The 17,489-nt window shown below is 32.9% G+C and overlaps 2 protein-coding genes and 1 pseudogene across 2 annotated transcripts; all 3 read left to right on the forward strand.

Annotated features, from left to right (window-relative positions):
* Nucleotides 1-693: 693 nt before the first annotated feature.
* Nucleotides 694-2,927, forward strand: LOC128156447 (E3 ubiquitin-protein ligase TRIM9-like; annotated as a pseudogene).
* Nucleotides 2,928-8,739: 5,812 nt separating this feature from the next.
* Nucleotides 8,740-11,465, forward strand: LOC128156047 (uncharacterized). The gene has a single exon (XM_052818012.1). The coding sequence runs from the start codon at nucleotides 8,759-8,761 to the stop codon at nucleotides 10,394-10,396; it is 1,638 nt and encodes a 545-aa protein (XP_052673972.1). The 5' UTR covers nucleotides 8,740-8,758; the 3' UTR covers nucleotides 10,397-11,465.
* A 3,115-nt stretch (nucleotides 11,466-14,580) lies between these two features.
* On the forward strand, nucleotides 14,581-17,031 carry LOC128156902 (uncharacterized). The gene is made up of 4 exons (XM_052819229.1): nucleotides 14,581-14,713; nucleotides 15,646-15,748; nucleotides 15,928-16,040; nucleotides 16,656-17,031. Exons 1-4 carry the CDS (start codon nucleotides 14,644-14,646, stop codon nucleotides 16,763-16,765), a joined length of 396 nt encoding a protein of 131 aa, XP_052675189.1. The 5' UTR covers nucleotides 14,581-14,643; the 3' UTR covers nucleotides 16,766-17,031.
* The last annotated feature ends 458 nt before the right edge of the window (nucleotides 17,032-17,489 follow it).

Below are 17,489 nucleotides of genomic sequence, written 5' to 3' on the forward strand. Positions count from 1 at the left end.
ACGTATTCATAACAATTGACACAAATATATATGCAATTTATGAAAACATTATGTGGTAATGTGAATTCGTTGGTTTCGGTGACCCTTAATATTTACGAACATTGATCCATCGAACAATGATAACATATAGTCAGCAAGGCACACCAAGGGACGATGCCTCAAAATACACTTATTTTATGTTTTTGATGCGTGATTTCTATAATATATGATTGTACGTATAATGTTTACCACTCTGTAGTGATGTTGTATTTGTCTAGAAGTGAATAACCTAATTATTTATCGATAATTGTTTTTTTCTGTATTTAATGTAAGTTTCTTTTTTATCGGAACAGCTAAATGTAAAATTGTGGCTACGGTTCTGTTGGTGCTAGCAATTACAATTATTTGTAAATCCCGTTGTTTTGTTTTCTGTTCATTTTGTGAGTTGTAAATCAAACTTTTTTTCAAATAGAAATAAACAAGTCAACTTTTTAATTAGTCATCCATAATAAATATTTCCAACACAAGGTACACTATTTTTGTATGATTACCTCAATTCGCTTTCTCTCCAATTGTTTTTATCTTTTCAATAAATATGCGTGTTGCCTGGTTTAAACAGATAAATATAGGACTCGGACCATTGGATGTCGATGGCTATATGTTTATGTTATCTCTTTAACTCTCATTTTCTATTGGACCCTGAAACAATAACCACAATAAAGGTTATTAGATTAAAGAGAAACATTGGGTTAGTAGAAGGTAACTTATTTTTTATATAGAAATAGGGATTCAGGACAAATTTATTTCTGATATGAGGTAAAGAGACAAAAGCAGAAAATGGAACCATTGTTTCACAAAGAAGTTTCCAACAAGTGTGCTGCTCAAGATCTTGTATTACAATGCGAAGAATGTGGAAAAAATTCTGTGTGTACATGTCGATTATGTGATGCCGTACTTTGCAGACTACATTTTGGAAGTCATATGGACGCTAAACATAAATATTGTAAATCAAATCCTGACAGTTCGACCTGTAAAAAGCATTCTCTCCAGTTTAAGCACTACTGCAGAAGCTGTGTTAGGCCAATATGCAGTGACTGCGTTCGATACGAAGATCATTCAAGCCATGACCTCAGTAGTCAAGCGGCCATGATGGAGTATTTTAGAGAAAGCATTTTCAATGAAAACGAAGAACTCAAGAATATCATAAAACCATTTTATAAAACGTTACTTGACTTTATTGTTAAAAGACAATCAGAAATACCCCGGGGCTATAATGTTGCAAGAGAAAATGTAAGCGAATTTGGACGTAAAATGCACGAACAGGTGAATTGCGCAGTAAAACATTATACAGAAATTCTGGAAGCCAATGAAAAAGAACAGTTAGGACATGTTCAGGACTATTTGAAATTCTATCAGCAAAGGATAGATGAAATAGAAAAGACATTAGAAGAAAATTCACAGTTGCTACAGAAGAATGAATGGTTTGATCTGTTGACGTCTTATTAATCCTCTCTTGCGTACTTTCATACTTATCCTGACTTATCTGAATTCGAATTGCCAGTGTTCCAACCAAACATACCCAAATATGAAACAATTATACAACTCGCTGGTGATATTGAATATCCATCAAGGACAGACGTTCCTCTTTCTTTAAAAAGAAGCCAATTTCAGTTGTCGAAAAGCCATCTTTTGAAAAACCCTAGCGTTTTGCAAAAGTCTGTCGGTTCCAATTTAGAAATACTGGACATAACATGCGTACAGTCTAATGAAGCTATATCTGTTGGGAAAGATAAACAGCTCAAAAGATTTCAATTTACATCGCACGAACTCCATCATGTTCAGACTAATAAAATGGAATGCAGGAGTCACTACATAGCCATTTCTCCGAAAGGTTCTATCTATTTTATCGATACTAGGAGAAGATCGATTAAGAAATTTGGGAACATATCCGGCCACCTAGTGAGCACCGTTCTAGACTTTAATGATTTAGAACCACGAGGGATAACATTTACTCCCTCTAGCCACTTGTTGGTCTGTCTGTTCAGCAAGAAACGTTCATTCATAGCGCAATTCGTTAACGATCAAAAACTGGTCCAGGAAATCGAGCACAATGGTGACAAACCACTGTACAAGGAACCTTGCTTTGTGTGTTGCAATAAGAATGGCAACGTCTGTGTAGCAGACCATGGATTACATGCCATCATTGTTGTTGACCAGTTTGGGGTCTTCCAGTTCTCGTACCGGGGCCAGAACGAAAAGTCTTTCCGACCTTATAGTTTGGCCACCGACCATTTGTGTAACATTGTGATCACAGACAACGTTAACCACGAGATTCACCTGCTGGATAAATATGGACAGTTTTTGAAATTTCTGATGACGAAACACGATATGATAAGACCAGGGGTCGTAGCTATCGACGGAGAAGGGAAGCTTTGGATGGGGCTTTCGACTGGTAGAGATTTGGCGGTGATTAAGTATCTAAAGTAGACTAACTAGCCTGACGTCTGCTCGTTGATCTGGGACTAAAAATTGTGAAGCTGTTTTAAATCCACCCCTTTTTCTGCCCATTTGTTTGTTTAAACTGGGCGTAGTCTTGTTAGCCCGTTTTCCCACTTTCTAATTGTTTTTCGTCCAACATTCCAGCCTTATTTCAAATTATCATCTAACTATACTGTTATCTCTGTTATATAACTGCATGAGTTGTTCTATGGGCGACTTAATTAAATTTTTTTGCAGTTGCAAACGTTTTTACAATTTCTGGCTCTTCAGGAAGTTATAGTTATAACTACCCAAAGTGCTATGAATGGCTAATGCGTTCGCAGTTTGATCAAATCATGATCTTATTTTAGATATATTTATTTCATTTCATTTCTATATATATGAATGGCAAAAGCGTTCGCAGTTTGATCAAATCATGATTTTATTTTAGATATTTATTTCATTTCAATTCTCTCTCTCTCTCTCTCTCTCTCTCTATATATATATATATATATATAAATATATTCATATATTCATATATATATATATATATATATATTAATGTTTTATAAATTGAAATGAAAAATGTAGGAAACTACATGATTGAGGAAACATTGTCGGATGGTATCACTATAATGACCGCAAATTTTCATTTAATTGTTCTTGGTATACCTTGACGCCTGCCCAGGTCAAATTAAATTGGAAGTATCCATTGATAAATCATTGACCGAACCAACCTTTGTTACGTCAGGTCAACTTTGAGACATCCATTTTCATATTATATATCGTAGTTATCTAAATAATATCAGTGAAAAAAATGGAGTTATTTATCACGTCATCTTTATAAGAGTTGTCTACAAAACAGAACCTTGCAAAGGATTTTTGTTTTCTGCTTAAATTTTGATCAGAGTTAATATATTTCAAAACCATATAACTGTTTATCTAATTTCAGTCCCTACCAATCAAATCTCTCATAAGTTTAAACATTCCATCAATAAACAAAGATCATGCGACAAAACACTTGTTACATGGATGCACCCACAGTTATGTCATTGTAATAATGATACTGTATCAATGCATTATAATCAATGCATTGATACGCAGTGATTCTTACTTTAAATCTCAATATTCAAGATTAAAAATTTATATGTATTAGAATAAAACAATCATCACATTTATATATTGGTCAATGGTAAATAGGTAAACTTTATGAGAGTATATTGACATTGAACATAGATATATATATAGATGGATATAATCAGAAGTATGTGTTTGATTTTTTTGGTCATATAACATTGTTAAATAAAATGCCATTTATCCCTTCGAGATTTGCGTTTCTAAAAATATTTTTGGATAGGTCGAAACTTGCAGTTCATTAAAATACTGAATGCAAGGTCTGAAAACAGCATGTTTAATGACGTGTATTTATAAACTTTGTACTATCGCGAGAACCTTCATGATTCGTGTCGAAGCAATGATCTGTCCAATAGAAGATCGGTTTTCATACATCCTTATTGAAATCATATCTCTTTATCTCTCAGTATATATATCAAATGATAAATCATTGCTAATATTCCGGTTATCATACATGTTTGATTAATTTGGGTTATAATTTGATTGAAAACGACGATATGCGGGGTATGTAAACTGTCAGATATGTACTCTAAAAAGATCGTCGGATTGGTCACTCCATAGGTACGTGACATAAGGAGTCACATGTCAAAATTAAGGTCTTGTTACAGATGTAATTTTACAAGAACTGTACTGCAAACGACGTAATTATTAACTATAAAGAAGTCTGTGCGTGTTTGAGTCAACTGTGATGGCGTGCTTTGTTTCATAAAAACTCTACATAAACTTTGTAAAGCAAAACCAGACAACTCGACCTGTGCACTTCTTAACACAATGCTGCAGATGCTGCAAATAGCCATTAATAATGAAAAGAAATGTCCCGATTTTGAAAGCATTCCATTAGAAAATTACAATATAAACCTTAAAAATGTTCAAAGAATGATGGATAATAGATTATATATTAAATTTAAACATGAAGACAAAAAGTCCCAATCGTTTTCAGAGGAATACACTCTTTGTATTGATTTGTACTTTTACTTGTATGTCCAAAAATGACATGTCCACACCGTTGGAATAGATTTATTTGAAAATCAATGCCCTTGTATTATACAATGTTGCATCATTGTTTTACATACTCCTTTGAACAATAGTAAACACTTTATGCAAAACCACGACAGTTTGAAAAACTAAAAGTACTATATAATCGACAGCCAGAAATCACCATTCAAGCAAAACTCAAGAACATAACACCAACGAGAACCCTCTTCTTATAGTTCACATCTAAGTAATGAACAGGTATACATGTACATTGACAGAACGTTGTTTAACGAATACCTCACCAAAAGTGGAAGTGTTCTTCAGATGTACCTTTGTTCACATGCTAACAAAATATTATCTGGTATTGTCATTAGTTAAACTTATGATTTCCAGTTTTGTCATAATTTTTTAAAAATTTTACATCAGGCTTTATGAGCAGTATTGTCAAAAGGATGTAAATATTGATGATATATATATTTACACTCCAAATTTGTCATTAAAAAATTTGTTTTAATCTCTGTATATATACATGTATTTGTTTCTATCGTAAGAGTGAATAATAGTGCGATGTTTTAACAAATTTTTCAACTTTTTGCTGTAAACAACAGATAAATCAGTAATGCAAATATTTCTTTTAAATTTCAAGAAGAATGACTAATTAATGTTCATAAAAATAATGTTGGATTCGGTGATCATTTTGACAAACATCGTTTACCTACCTACGTTTATCTACGTTCATTATGAACGCATGAGCTGCAGTTTCTCTATGTTCATCTCTGTAGTTTCATGATTATTAGACAACGTGATAGCCTGGTCATTTTCTCTAAATGTTCCATAATCAACAGTGTAGTCATATTTCATTGGATGGTTTTTCCAGTATCTGTCTAGTCTGTTTTCGAATGTTTTGACTTTGGTGACAGATACAACATGCTCAGGAAGGCTGTTCCATGTGTTAGCTATCCGGTTTGTAAGAAGTATTTCCGAACGTCTAGTTTACATCTCTGTTTGCCACTTTCATATTATGTCCCTTGGTGTTACTTGTATTCAAGATAAACATTCCTTTGTTTTTCTTTCATCGTAGATTCCAGCTATTACTTTATATGCTTCTATCATATCTCCACGTAAGCGTCTAAATTTAAGTGTTGGTAATTTCAGTATTTCCAGTCTTTCCTGATAACTTTTCTCTAGCAGGAATAGTAGCATTTTTGTGGTTCTTCTTTGTACATTCTCTATAGATTCAATGTCTTTACATTTAAAGGGGTTCCATACACTATTCGCATATTCTAGATGAGGTCGCACTAATGCCTTTTATAATAAACAGAATGATCTATAATCTAGTGAGCAGAATGTTCCTCGGATAATGCCAACTATTTGATTTGCCTTATTAATCTGTGTTTGAATATGCATATCAAAACATAAGTGACTATCAATGTTGACCCCAATATCATTTTCTGATTCCACTAATTCTAGAGTTGTTGTGGTTCCATCATACTTCTTCATGATGTATCTGTAGTTGCCTTTTTCTTTCCACTTGTGTTGTGAACCTTCAGCACCTTGCATTTGTCTGGGTGGAACCGTAAATCCATTAAACACTCCAGTCAAAAAGATTGTTCAAGTCTTGTTGTAAGGTTTCAACGTCGTTTGCAGTTCTAATGTCACTAATCAGTTCGGTGTCATCAGCAAAGAGAAACACTTCTTATTTTACACATTCAGGTAAGTCATTGATAAAAATGACGAACAAGATAGCACCTAGGACGGAGCCCTGCGGAATCCCGCTTGTGACTTTGTGGCATTTCGAGTAATTTCCATGAATGTGTACTCGCTGTTTCATTTTACTCAGGAAGCTCACAATCCAATGGCATGTCAATAAGCTTATAGCGAGCGCAGCGAGGCGGCGCAAAGCGCCGCTCGCGTAGCGAGCTCCATAGACAACGTGTACGAACGGAGGAAATTCGAGATGAAATCTGCACATTGTTCAAAGAAAATTTTGTTGACCCAAATGAAAAAGTTTTACATATCCCAATAATCCTTTGCGGTGCATAGCAACATGGTGGAATAGGAAGCGTTTCTTCGGAAAATTCTTCCCTCTAAATCGCATACATCATTTTCATTTAACAATAAAAAAATCCTTTTAAAACATTAAAGTAAACAACACATATGCTTAAGTAAAAAAAAACTACCTATCTGAACTTTTGCTGATATATGACGTCATTTCCTTCCCCGAATTTGTCCGACAATGTACGAAAACTGTCGAGCGCAACATGTCGAACATGCAGTATGACGTCACAGTGATCTCGCGTTTTCATTTCCAGCGATATATTTATAATTGGATCAAGCATCTGTAACGTGTAGGAAGTACTCAGTATCCGTGTTAACGGTAACTCTTGGCTGATTAGTTTTTTTTTGATAATTTTTTTTGCTTAGTAAATACACATGCAAGTTCCATGCTAAATTTACTGTCATATTGATCCAATCATATATACATACGTTAGGTAGGTGACAAAAAAATATTAAAAAAGAAAAGTCCAATTATTATTAGATCTACGTGCAGTCACGTCATTTTGTAATCATCAGAATAAATAAAAGAAAAAAATTAACCTGTTAAAATATTTACATGTATTTGTTATAGTTGCATATGTAGTCAAACCTTTCAATAATATTGGAGATCACACACAAAAAAGGGGGAGGGAACATGTCTACAACGCTATCATAGCGTACAAAAATTTAAAAAAAACAAAAAACAAAATTGATGTCACAGAGGAAAATAATTAAAACACAGGTAACAACAAGGAACAAAATGAGAAATAACATGGACACACTTATTGTTTTCTAATTTTAATGATCATTATTAAAAGGTAAAGGAATGCTAAAACATACTGTAGTTGTATTTACATAAAAAAACCTAACGGCTTTGTGTTTATCAAAATATTTTAATAAGTCTGTTTAACATTTTATTATTGCTCAGTGGTAGTTTGTTTAAGTGTATAAGCCTAGGAAGGGACCATTGGAATAAAAGTTTGATAACTTCGGGTTCCTTGCGGTGGTAAAAGTTTTCAAAACAAAGCCAAAGTTCTTTGCTTAGGGCAAGTCCACGGGTTGCATTTAACAATGATGACAGATGTATGGTTCCTTCTGCGCTCGCCCTAACAGTCAAACTGTAAAACATATTACTATATTGCTTTAGTTTGAACAGAATGCGCCTTTATCAAATGCTTTCATAAAGTCCACGTAGATGGAATGAACTGTCCCTCCTTTATCTAGGATTTGTGTCCATCTGTCAAAAACCTTAAAAAGTTGTAGTAAAGTGGATCTGCCGCCAATAAATCCAAACTGTTTGTCACTGAATAAATTTTGAGTGGTCATGTGTTCTACTATCTTCTTCCGGATTAGTTTCTCCATAACCATACATAGAACACTGGTGAGACTAACCAGTCGGTAACTGGACGGTGAAGTTTTATCTCCTTTTTTGAATAGTGCTGATATCTGACCAATTTTCCATTAATGTGGCACAATTCCGCTACCAAAACTTTCGTTGAAAATCAGGCAAAGTGGGGCATCAATAACATCTGCCAATTCAAACAACACTTTCGAATGTACTTGGTCCGGGCCAAGTGATTTGGTCGTGTTTAGTTCTTTCGATATCTTATTTATGTCTTCTTTGGTGATGGGTGCATCAGATGATGTTTCAGTACAGTAACTCTTTCCAGAATCAACTGGGTTCTCTGTTTCTGACGTGAATACACTGCTGAAAAATTCTGCAAGTACTTCTGATTACTCAGAGTCTGTTGTAGCCACAAAAAGAGTTCTGTCGACTTCGGTTATGAGAAATGAATTGCACAAAAGTATTTAACTAGGGTAAACTAAAAAGCTAAACATTTTAACATGATGGAAAAATACAACATACTTGTATAGTAGGGTACAAGAATAAATATGAAATAATAAGTTTTATCTATGGTGAGACTTTTTCATAAACCCCTATTGTTTCTATGAGTATATACATGTACCTTACAATTAATAAGATCACATGGGTTTATCTTATACTCCCTAAATCTATCTCACTGATACCATATCATTAGGTAAACTAAAAGTAAATGTAATAAGGCTGATAAGCATTATATATATTAACATCTATCGTATCAGTTATTTAGTTCTTCTTTTCGTGTTATAAATTGATCCTCGTTTTTCTGTAGTAATGGAGGAGGAGTCAACAAACGAAGCACAGGGACCGAATTTACTTTGTGGTGTTTGTGGACAAAGCTCTGCCCAGACGTGTAGATTATGTTTTGCAAACTTTTGCTCGAGTCATTTTCTTGCAGAAATGGACGTGCAGCGTATGAGTCCTTCATTAAAGTGGTACTGTAGAGATTGCAAGAATCTCATTTGTTACGAAAACGATGGTCAGTATAAACATTACAACGTTGAATCATTTTTTGATGTGTTAAAAGAAAAGATAATCCTAGAAAATGAACAGATGAAAAGAGAAATAAAGCCCTTCTATGGAAAGGTACTAGAATTCATTTCGAAACAGAAAATGGAGATTCCTTACGCCTATAAAACAGCCAAGGAACTTCTTGATACATGTGAACGTCTTTTACTTGAACAAGTAAAAAGTGCAGCACTATACTTAGCAAATGTTCTCAAAGTAAAACAAAGGACACAAATGGCCCATATCGAACACCTTAAGAATGTGTTTGAAGAAAAAATGGACAATTTGGAAAGTGTTATACAACAAAATACAGATTTACTGATCTCAAACGACAAGTCAAAATTGTGTAAATTTGAATCAAAAATTGCTACTTTTCACACTTGTCCCGAAATAACTGGACTCGAAAAACCAGTATTCAAACCAAATTTGCTAGTCCATGAAAATTTTCCCCACTTCATGGGCGAAGTAACTCATCAACGTTCAGAAGACTCCATTATTCACTTTGATATCAAAACCAATAATTTTGAAAGAACTCAGAAAAATATACAAGAGCATCTTGTTGCTTTGAAGGCTTTGAAGAGTAACTCTCCGACGAAAGGTTTTTTTGATATTGCTTGTGTCGATTCCAGTAGAGTTTTAACGAGCGGGGCAGAAAAACGAGTAGACATGTTGGATGCTAATATGACAGATGAGAGCCGTATCCAAACATACAAAGTATCATGCAAAAGCCCATATATTACTATGTCGTCCTCTATGGAGATTTTTTACAGTGCTAGAAGAGACAATACTATAAAGAAAATTGAAAGTTTGGACTCAAACGAAATAACGACCATTTTATATTTTTTGAAAGTTGAACCACGAGGACTAGCGTTCAACTCATTTGGTCACCTACTTGTCTGTGTGTACAGTAAAAAGGATAAACGTTCTTTCGTCGAGCGCTATAACAAAAATATGGAAAAGGTTCAAGAAATCGAGCACAATGGTGACAAAAAACTGTACGAGGAACCTTGCTTTGTGTGCTGCAATCGGAATGGCGACGTCTGTGTAGCAGACCACGGACTGAATGCCATCGTTGTTGTTGACCAGTTTGGGGTCTTCCAGTTCTCGTACCAGGGCCAAAACGTGAAATCTTTCCGACCATATAGTTTGGCCACAGACCGTTTGTGTAACATAGTGATCACAGACAACGCTAACCACGAGATTCACCTGCTGGATAAATATGGCCAATTTTTAGGATTTCTGACGACTGGCCCAAAAATTAAAAGACCAGGGGCAGTTGATATGGACGAAGAAGGAAAGGTATGGATTGGGGAATCAATGAGTGGGAAACTGCACGTGTTGAACTATTTGGTCGAAAACATGGTGGAAACTGATGATATTTCGTCCACGGGACGAATTAATTGATTGAAACAACATTGTAACTGAAGTAGTGCAATCTTATGAATCATTTGCAAAGAATCAACGTATATTATTCAATGCTTTTACATAGAATATACTATCTTGATTTTAATAAAAATATTTTAAGGTTTTCTTTAAGACCATTATTTTGTGATAAAACCAGCGGTCTGTTTAAAGTGTTTTAAAATACAGCGTTCACGATTTTATTCAGTTCTAAAATATACTATAGGCCTATGTTATATTTCCGTTGGGATATGGTGATTAGTTCTGTACCATTTGATATTAGTTATCATCCTAACTTAGTGTTTACTTGCCTTTAAATTTGGCACGTGTTAATCAGTGGTGTCATTTACACCTATTTGAATACCATATTTAGATAAAAAGTACATCAGTAAATTCAGGTAACCGTTTGCCCGTTCAAAGTTTGTCATGATAATAACGAACGCTTAACGCTTATTTTGGCTGAAACAAGTTCATGTACTTGTGTTTACCTTATCAAAAATATACAGGAAATAAAAATTAAGTTTACGAATTCGTACAAGTCTGCTTCAGCTTCATATCGATTAAAAACAATTCTTGAACATTTATCTGGAGGAGTTTACTCAGGTAAAGGCAGAACTATGGCTTACAAATGAAGACATTGACATTTGAAAAATTTAGTCCCTTATAATTTACACTTTTGTTTTTATCAAAATCCGATATCAATGCTTCATATTTTGTTGATGTCATCAATTTTGTATTAACGTAGATTTTAGCTCATCAACTCTTTTTATTATTTTAATAAAAAAAACTAAGACAAGACGTGAGCTCAATTTACCACGTTTTTATTTTCTTATTCCTATACAGCTAACTTTCTGCTTGACCGACATTTCAATGTTAAATATCACGTTTTTCTATTATGTTCATGATGAAAATTAATTAGCATTCAAATCCCGCAAATTATATTACCTAAATTAGTTTTTTTTCGAAAATCAATTAAACAGAACATGACTGCTCGTCAAATAAGAAGGAAATAAAGAATTTTTTTTTCGATTTTTTTGTTATGGAGAGAGGAACGCACAGATCAAAAGAGAAATATCGCTTTATTGTATCCATAATATTTATATATATATATAGTCACGTGATAATTGTCCCTTATTGTGTTACAACCCCCAGCCTCTTAAATATCCTGTCTGAAGGTGAAAATAGAAACTCATATCAGATTGTTGATAAAATATTTTCTAGACACTAAAATGCTATTTCTAGGCAGGTAACCCAGATTTTCATTGTGACGTAGGTTTAACAGTGTTTTTTCTTATAACAACCATAATTTGCAGTTATAACAAATTTATTCCGAATACATTAGCAAATGTCTCATGGATATAAGACGCAACAACTTGGACTTGGTATGAAAAAAGTCGTTTTTTGTGAGGAAAAATCCATTGTTGGTGGTATAAAACACGTATTTAAATTATTTGATAATCATATGTTCTGTAGACTCAAAGCAAAATGTATTGGCTAGATTTAAAAACAAAACAAAAGCGTACATTTAAAAGCCCCTCAAACTTGTCGAGTTTAAGAACGCCACTGGAAATTAATAGTTGACGGGGATATGTGACGTGCACATTTCTATATTTTTATATGTTATGTAATTATGATATAATGAATAATATTTGATATTTTAGCTAAACATGTAAAATAATAGATAAAATATCGAATAGTGTTGATTATATAATAATTACGAAAAATATAAAAATATAGAAATGTGCACCTTCACAGCTAGATTTTTCAATGCAAACAGCATAAAAGTACCCGGATGATAACGTTGAGTGAGGTATACCGAGTACCCTCGAATTTTCCCGTAAATCCAGTCATTTAAGCTATGTTCCTTAAGGAGATTATAACAAATGTAATATCTTATCTGTTTGTGATAGAAAGGAGTTCTGTCAAAGTGGGTAACCTACAAGATAAAAATTGACAAAGCGAAGGGATGCAGACCCACAATTTTTAATGTGAATGTATCAAGAATATTTTAGAAGCATATCAATGAAATCTAGAGACAAAGTATACTTCAAAAACACAAAGAAAAAGAAGGGTGTCATTGTTCATCCAATTTAGTTTAAGTATAATACATCTGAATGTTTTCTATGATTGACATGTGGTGATAACAAACAGTGTTCAAAATCAAAAGTTCCAAAGAAAAATATAAAACAGGAGCAGAGCAAACAAGGACCTCTAAGAGGTAGGATCATGTGCCATTGATGAGTGAGCATCCTCTGCTGATCGGTCACACCCGCCCTGTGCTCTTTGTCGTAATCGGTATAACGGAAAAGTCCGTCGACAATCAGGTGCCATGGAGGAGTAAACATCCTTCTCTCAAAACATGATTTAATGATTCACACGAAAGCTGGTATCTGCAGTTTTGTGTGAATCTTTATCACCTTCGTAAAGGTTATCTAAGACTGATTGCGACAATACCGAGGGAGTGTAATAATGCAGATAAAATTTAGACAATTTTAGACACACTTGGAATGCTTAAGGTAGCTCGCGGGTTTACTGCTTGCGAGAAAACCTACCCTGAAAATTTGTCCGCGTGATCGATAGGTTTCAAAGATTTATTTCTAAAATTTATTTGAGATTCGTCTGCGTAGTAATAATTTTATCGTGATTCAAACACAGTGTCGCTGATAAAATCAAGCAACGCCATTTCAATGAAATATATAGTAAAATGCATATCTTAGTCGAAAACCGCATTTCAAAACTATGCTTCAAACTTTTAAACGATCTAGACGAACTTAATTTTACTCAACACAATAACAGAAGAGATTATTTTGAATCAATTCATAGAAAAAAATCAATATGTGTTCTCGGCCAATTTTTCGTAAAACAACTTTAAAGATTTAAAAGATTTCACAAAATCCTATATTCTTATCACGACGTTAGCCCGACGTTATCAATTTCTTTCGTCTGAAAACCAAATATGAAAATGCGCTGGTTGACCAGACTAGCTGATTTACACATATTAGAACATGCAAATCTAATTAACATTATAATGAATGTTTTCGAACGCATGAAGGAAATTAATGTAAGGTTGTGAAGAGAAGAAACATGGCTACTTATCCTTTCAATGAATCAGTCATGCATTCAATGCAAAAATAATTACCATACACGTATTGACATATAAAAAAGTTTGTAATCGCATAATAACGATAACTAGCTAAAGCCAAAATGATTTTAATAGTTAGATCGGTATTTCAAAATACAGAATTCATAATTGTGAAACGAGCGAACTTAATGCATAAGGTTCAATTTATTTACAATGTACTTGTCTAAACAACAAATTAAAGAGTTCCAACGCACACTCATACCTTATAGAACTCAATGCGACAATGTATGTCATCTTTAAATTTTTAGCTCTTGATAATTATAAATGTTTTCTATAAACTGCAATTTAGCTTTTTAAAAAATTTCATTTTATGTTTCTAAAGATCATTTGTTATTTCTAAAAGAATTGTATGAGTTTGTTATGACGGTCAACTCTTTTCGTCGAATCCTATTGTGACGTCAGCAAACCCGCGAGCTACGTTATGCCAAAGAGGAAATATCTACGCTGGTGTATTTTTTCTACTACGGCAAACGAATGATTGATTTCTTGAAGAAAAATATGGACTATAGATACATTACTTAATCTCCATTGTGTAAATTTGGTAATTTCTACATTGTTTTAATACGTTTAACAATGATTTATATAGTTTATTTTTTGATAAAAATTTGGCTAAACATTAGTAAAGGAAATTAAAGCAAGTTTATGTTAATCAAAATAACTGTACAGCAAGAATATTAATTCAAATTGTTTCAACAACAAAACTTAAAAAAGGGTTTCTTGTTGAAATGAAATTAGAATAAGTCATAAGGTCTTGGAGCTTAGAATGTGTTCATTTAATATGATGTTAATCCATTTTCGATGCTGCTGTATTGTAGACATTTCAACACTTGGTAACATTGTTTATTTGCTTGTGCAAACATTTTAGTATTTCTCTGTATAATATGTATTAGAAGATGCTTTCCTTAATTAGAAAACAGATGTTGTTTCCCGTCCAAATTTCTTCACAAATTCTTTGGCATGTAATCGCATTGGATAATTCTGTCCATTTGATTAGCATGGGGATGTAACCAATCTTAACAATGTTTTTACGAAAAAAAAAATTGAGATACCAGTAAGGGAGTTTATATTTAGCAGCATTCGCCAGGCAACACGAACTAAACTTTAAGAAATGTCTGGTTTAGATAAGGTTTTTACTGCTGCCACCCTCTTGGTGTTTATGATAGTCTTAGGCCTCAAAGGTAAGGATCATTCATACACACTTCCTTGATATAACATGTCGATACAAAACGGGCTTTCTATTCTTTTGATTTCAATATTTCTAAGGATATAGCTTAACATTTCATGATTTATTTATGAGTCGACAGTAAATACTATATCTTATTTTATTCCATCTGAACCGAGTTTCATGTGAGCTTATCTAAATACCAGATATCCATCGCCAGTCCGTTCTATATTTTTATTTTTTTGGAAAATTATTTGCATGTAATTGGGTTTTCCAAGAAGACAACTACTTTGTACACATTTGGTATAAAAATATGTACAAAGTAGTTGTCTTCTTGGAAAATTCATTTCAAACATATGACCGAATATGATTGTTTTAAAAGCTAGAATTCAAAAGTCGATACTTTAATGTATTTTGGGGAATTTTTTCATACTATAGTTCTTAGAGATATTAAATTCAACATGCATTCTTCCTAAAAGATGACTAATAAAAAAGTTCGATTTTTGGAAAACATTTCCCTTTTAATCGTTATTCATAAAAAACAAAGGTCCCTGGTGTAATTGAAGTAATACAAAAAGCACCCGTATATTAAGTGATAAACTGGTAAACCGTCTTACAGTGAACTAAAATGTCACTTCGTCATTGGATAAAACGCGTTGCGTGAGTTTTGTCAATATTTCTGTACACAGGAAGAAGCAAATCATAGAAGGCAACATGGCTGCTTTAACTTCATTTTCATTACATTATTTTTCAATTAACATTTTTTTTTATTTAACCTTAAAGCATTTGTGCCCTTGACAAAACACCTAAAACATTTGTTATCCAAAGTACGCGAAAATAAATAAAGCTGCTATAGTCACTATCTATGAATTTTAACAACCCGACATAGTGCTGTAGATGGTCAGTAATAAACCAATTGAGTTAAACATAACTTCGCTTCTTCTGCAGGCAATGTATACCTTTCGGCACAATATAACCAAAGATGCACAAATGAATTATATGCTTGTGTTAACAATATTCAAGTTTCCCTTGACAAAGAGATAGTTTGCAGGTAAGAAGTTTTAATTGTTGTGGTAAACAATGGAAGTATCAAAACAACCAATAACCTTTCTTCCACAAATACTCTAACCTCTACCCCATTGCACTAATCTATATTAACTTATTAGGGCACAGGTATGGCTATCTTTGAAGTTCTCAGTTTTGAGTCACAGTTTTTAATTATATTTTCAGGTCTTCACAAAACTATTTTGAATGTCTAAACAACGCCGCAAAGCACTGTGATTTTAATGGTGGGACTTTAATAGATCTTATAGACAAAGCAAGACAACAAATGTCCTTGTATTGTAAGTGAACATTTCTTATTAGGTTAGTGATACATTTGTGTCTTTATGTTAACATACAAATCCAATTCTGCCTTTAATTTGACTTCTATCATCTAAATCAGGAATAAATATTCATATTTAAAGATCAAGTTTTAGGCGGTTCAACTTGCATATAAACTTGATTAGTATTTGAAATACTACCAATTCAGGACAAAACAGAGTTTATTAAAGACAATATCACTAATCAATTCTTTTAACGTTAAAAGATTACATTTTTATAATTGCTCATGACGTTACCGCAAACCAAACTGTTAGATATGGTATGACGGTTAAGTTGTTCATAAGTACATGTCATTTAAAATTATCAATATCCTTCATCATACATGCACAATACATCTATTAAAATTTAAGATTATGTAAAATTCTGTTTTATATCAACTGTAGAAAAGACATAAAACGTTTTCTAGGATACCAAGACCAAAAATATGTGTCATAGAAAAAACAAGGCTTTATCGTATCGTGAACATATATTTTCATAATTAACAATAAGAACGTGGGTTTTTTTGTCAATCAATGCTAATATAATTGACGCTAAGTTTCATCTAAATTGTTATAAATGACAGTTTTCTTTTTCAGGTCCTGAGCCCTTCATTAGTATTTCAGCAATCAGTGCTCTCTGTCTAATTCTGGTGACTCTTTCCAGTATGCTGTTGCATGTTGCGATAATAAACAATTACCTAGAATGAAAACGTGATTTAAGAGGATAACAGCGCACATTCTCATTAAATATATACCCATATGTTTACAAGAAATTTCAAGAATGAACAATACACTTTAGATTTTGCATTTGCTGCGCATTGTGTATCAGACACTTAAACGTTTCTCAAAAGTGTTCAAACGAATCCTACTATTTTGTGAAATTCACAATTTCTCAAGATTTTATGTATAACTGCTTTTATTATTCTTTACATCTTTTCGAAGATATGCTTAAAATGTAACAATGGTATGAACTGCTAATTATCTGTACAATAAGATACAGTTTTTATCCCCAAAGGAAAATAATCCATACAATATATAATTCTCTCAGAAATTTCTAGATCCAATGTTTTTTTTTTTCTAGTGACTCATATCTTCCAATAATTTTAACTTGAATGATAAAACTGGCACAGCTGAAACATTATTTACGATATCTGTAATGAAGTGTTTTGCAGTAATTGTAGAAAATGTATAAGTTGATTTTAATTTAATTCTCACATTTACCTTTAAATGTGATTAGGTAACAGATATTTAGGTTTATTATTAAGAATAGTATTTGATAATTCTCTAATTTTGTTTCAATTAATATTGAATATATTTAAACGTATATATTCAGATTTTATAAAAGATTCATCTTGTAAAGCATTCTTTTTAAATACGATTTCAAAAAGGTGCACTTGCATGCATTCAATGCTCTTTAAGTATGTCGAACCC

This window comes from Crassostrea angulata, chromosome 7 (genome assembly GCF_025612915.1).
Source record: "Crassostrea angulata isolate pt1a10 chromosome 7, ASM2561291v2, whole genome shotgun sequence".
NCBI classification, from domain to species: Eukaryota; Metazoa; Mollusca; class Bivalvia; order Ostreida; family Ostreidae; genus Magallana; species Magallana angulata.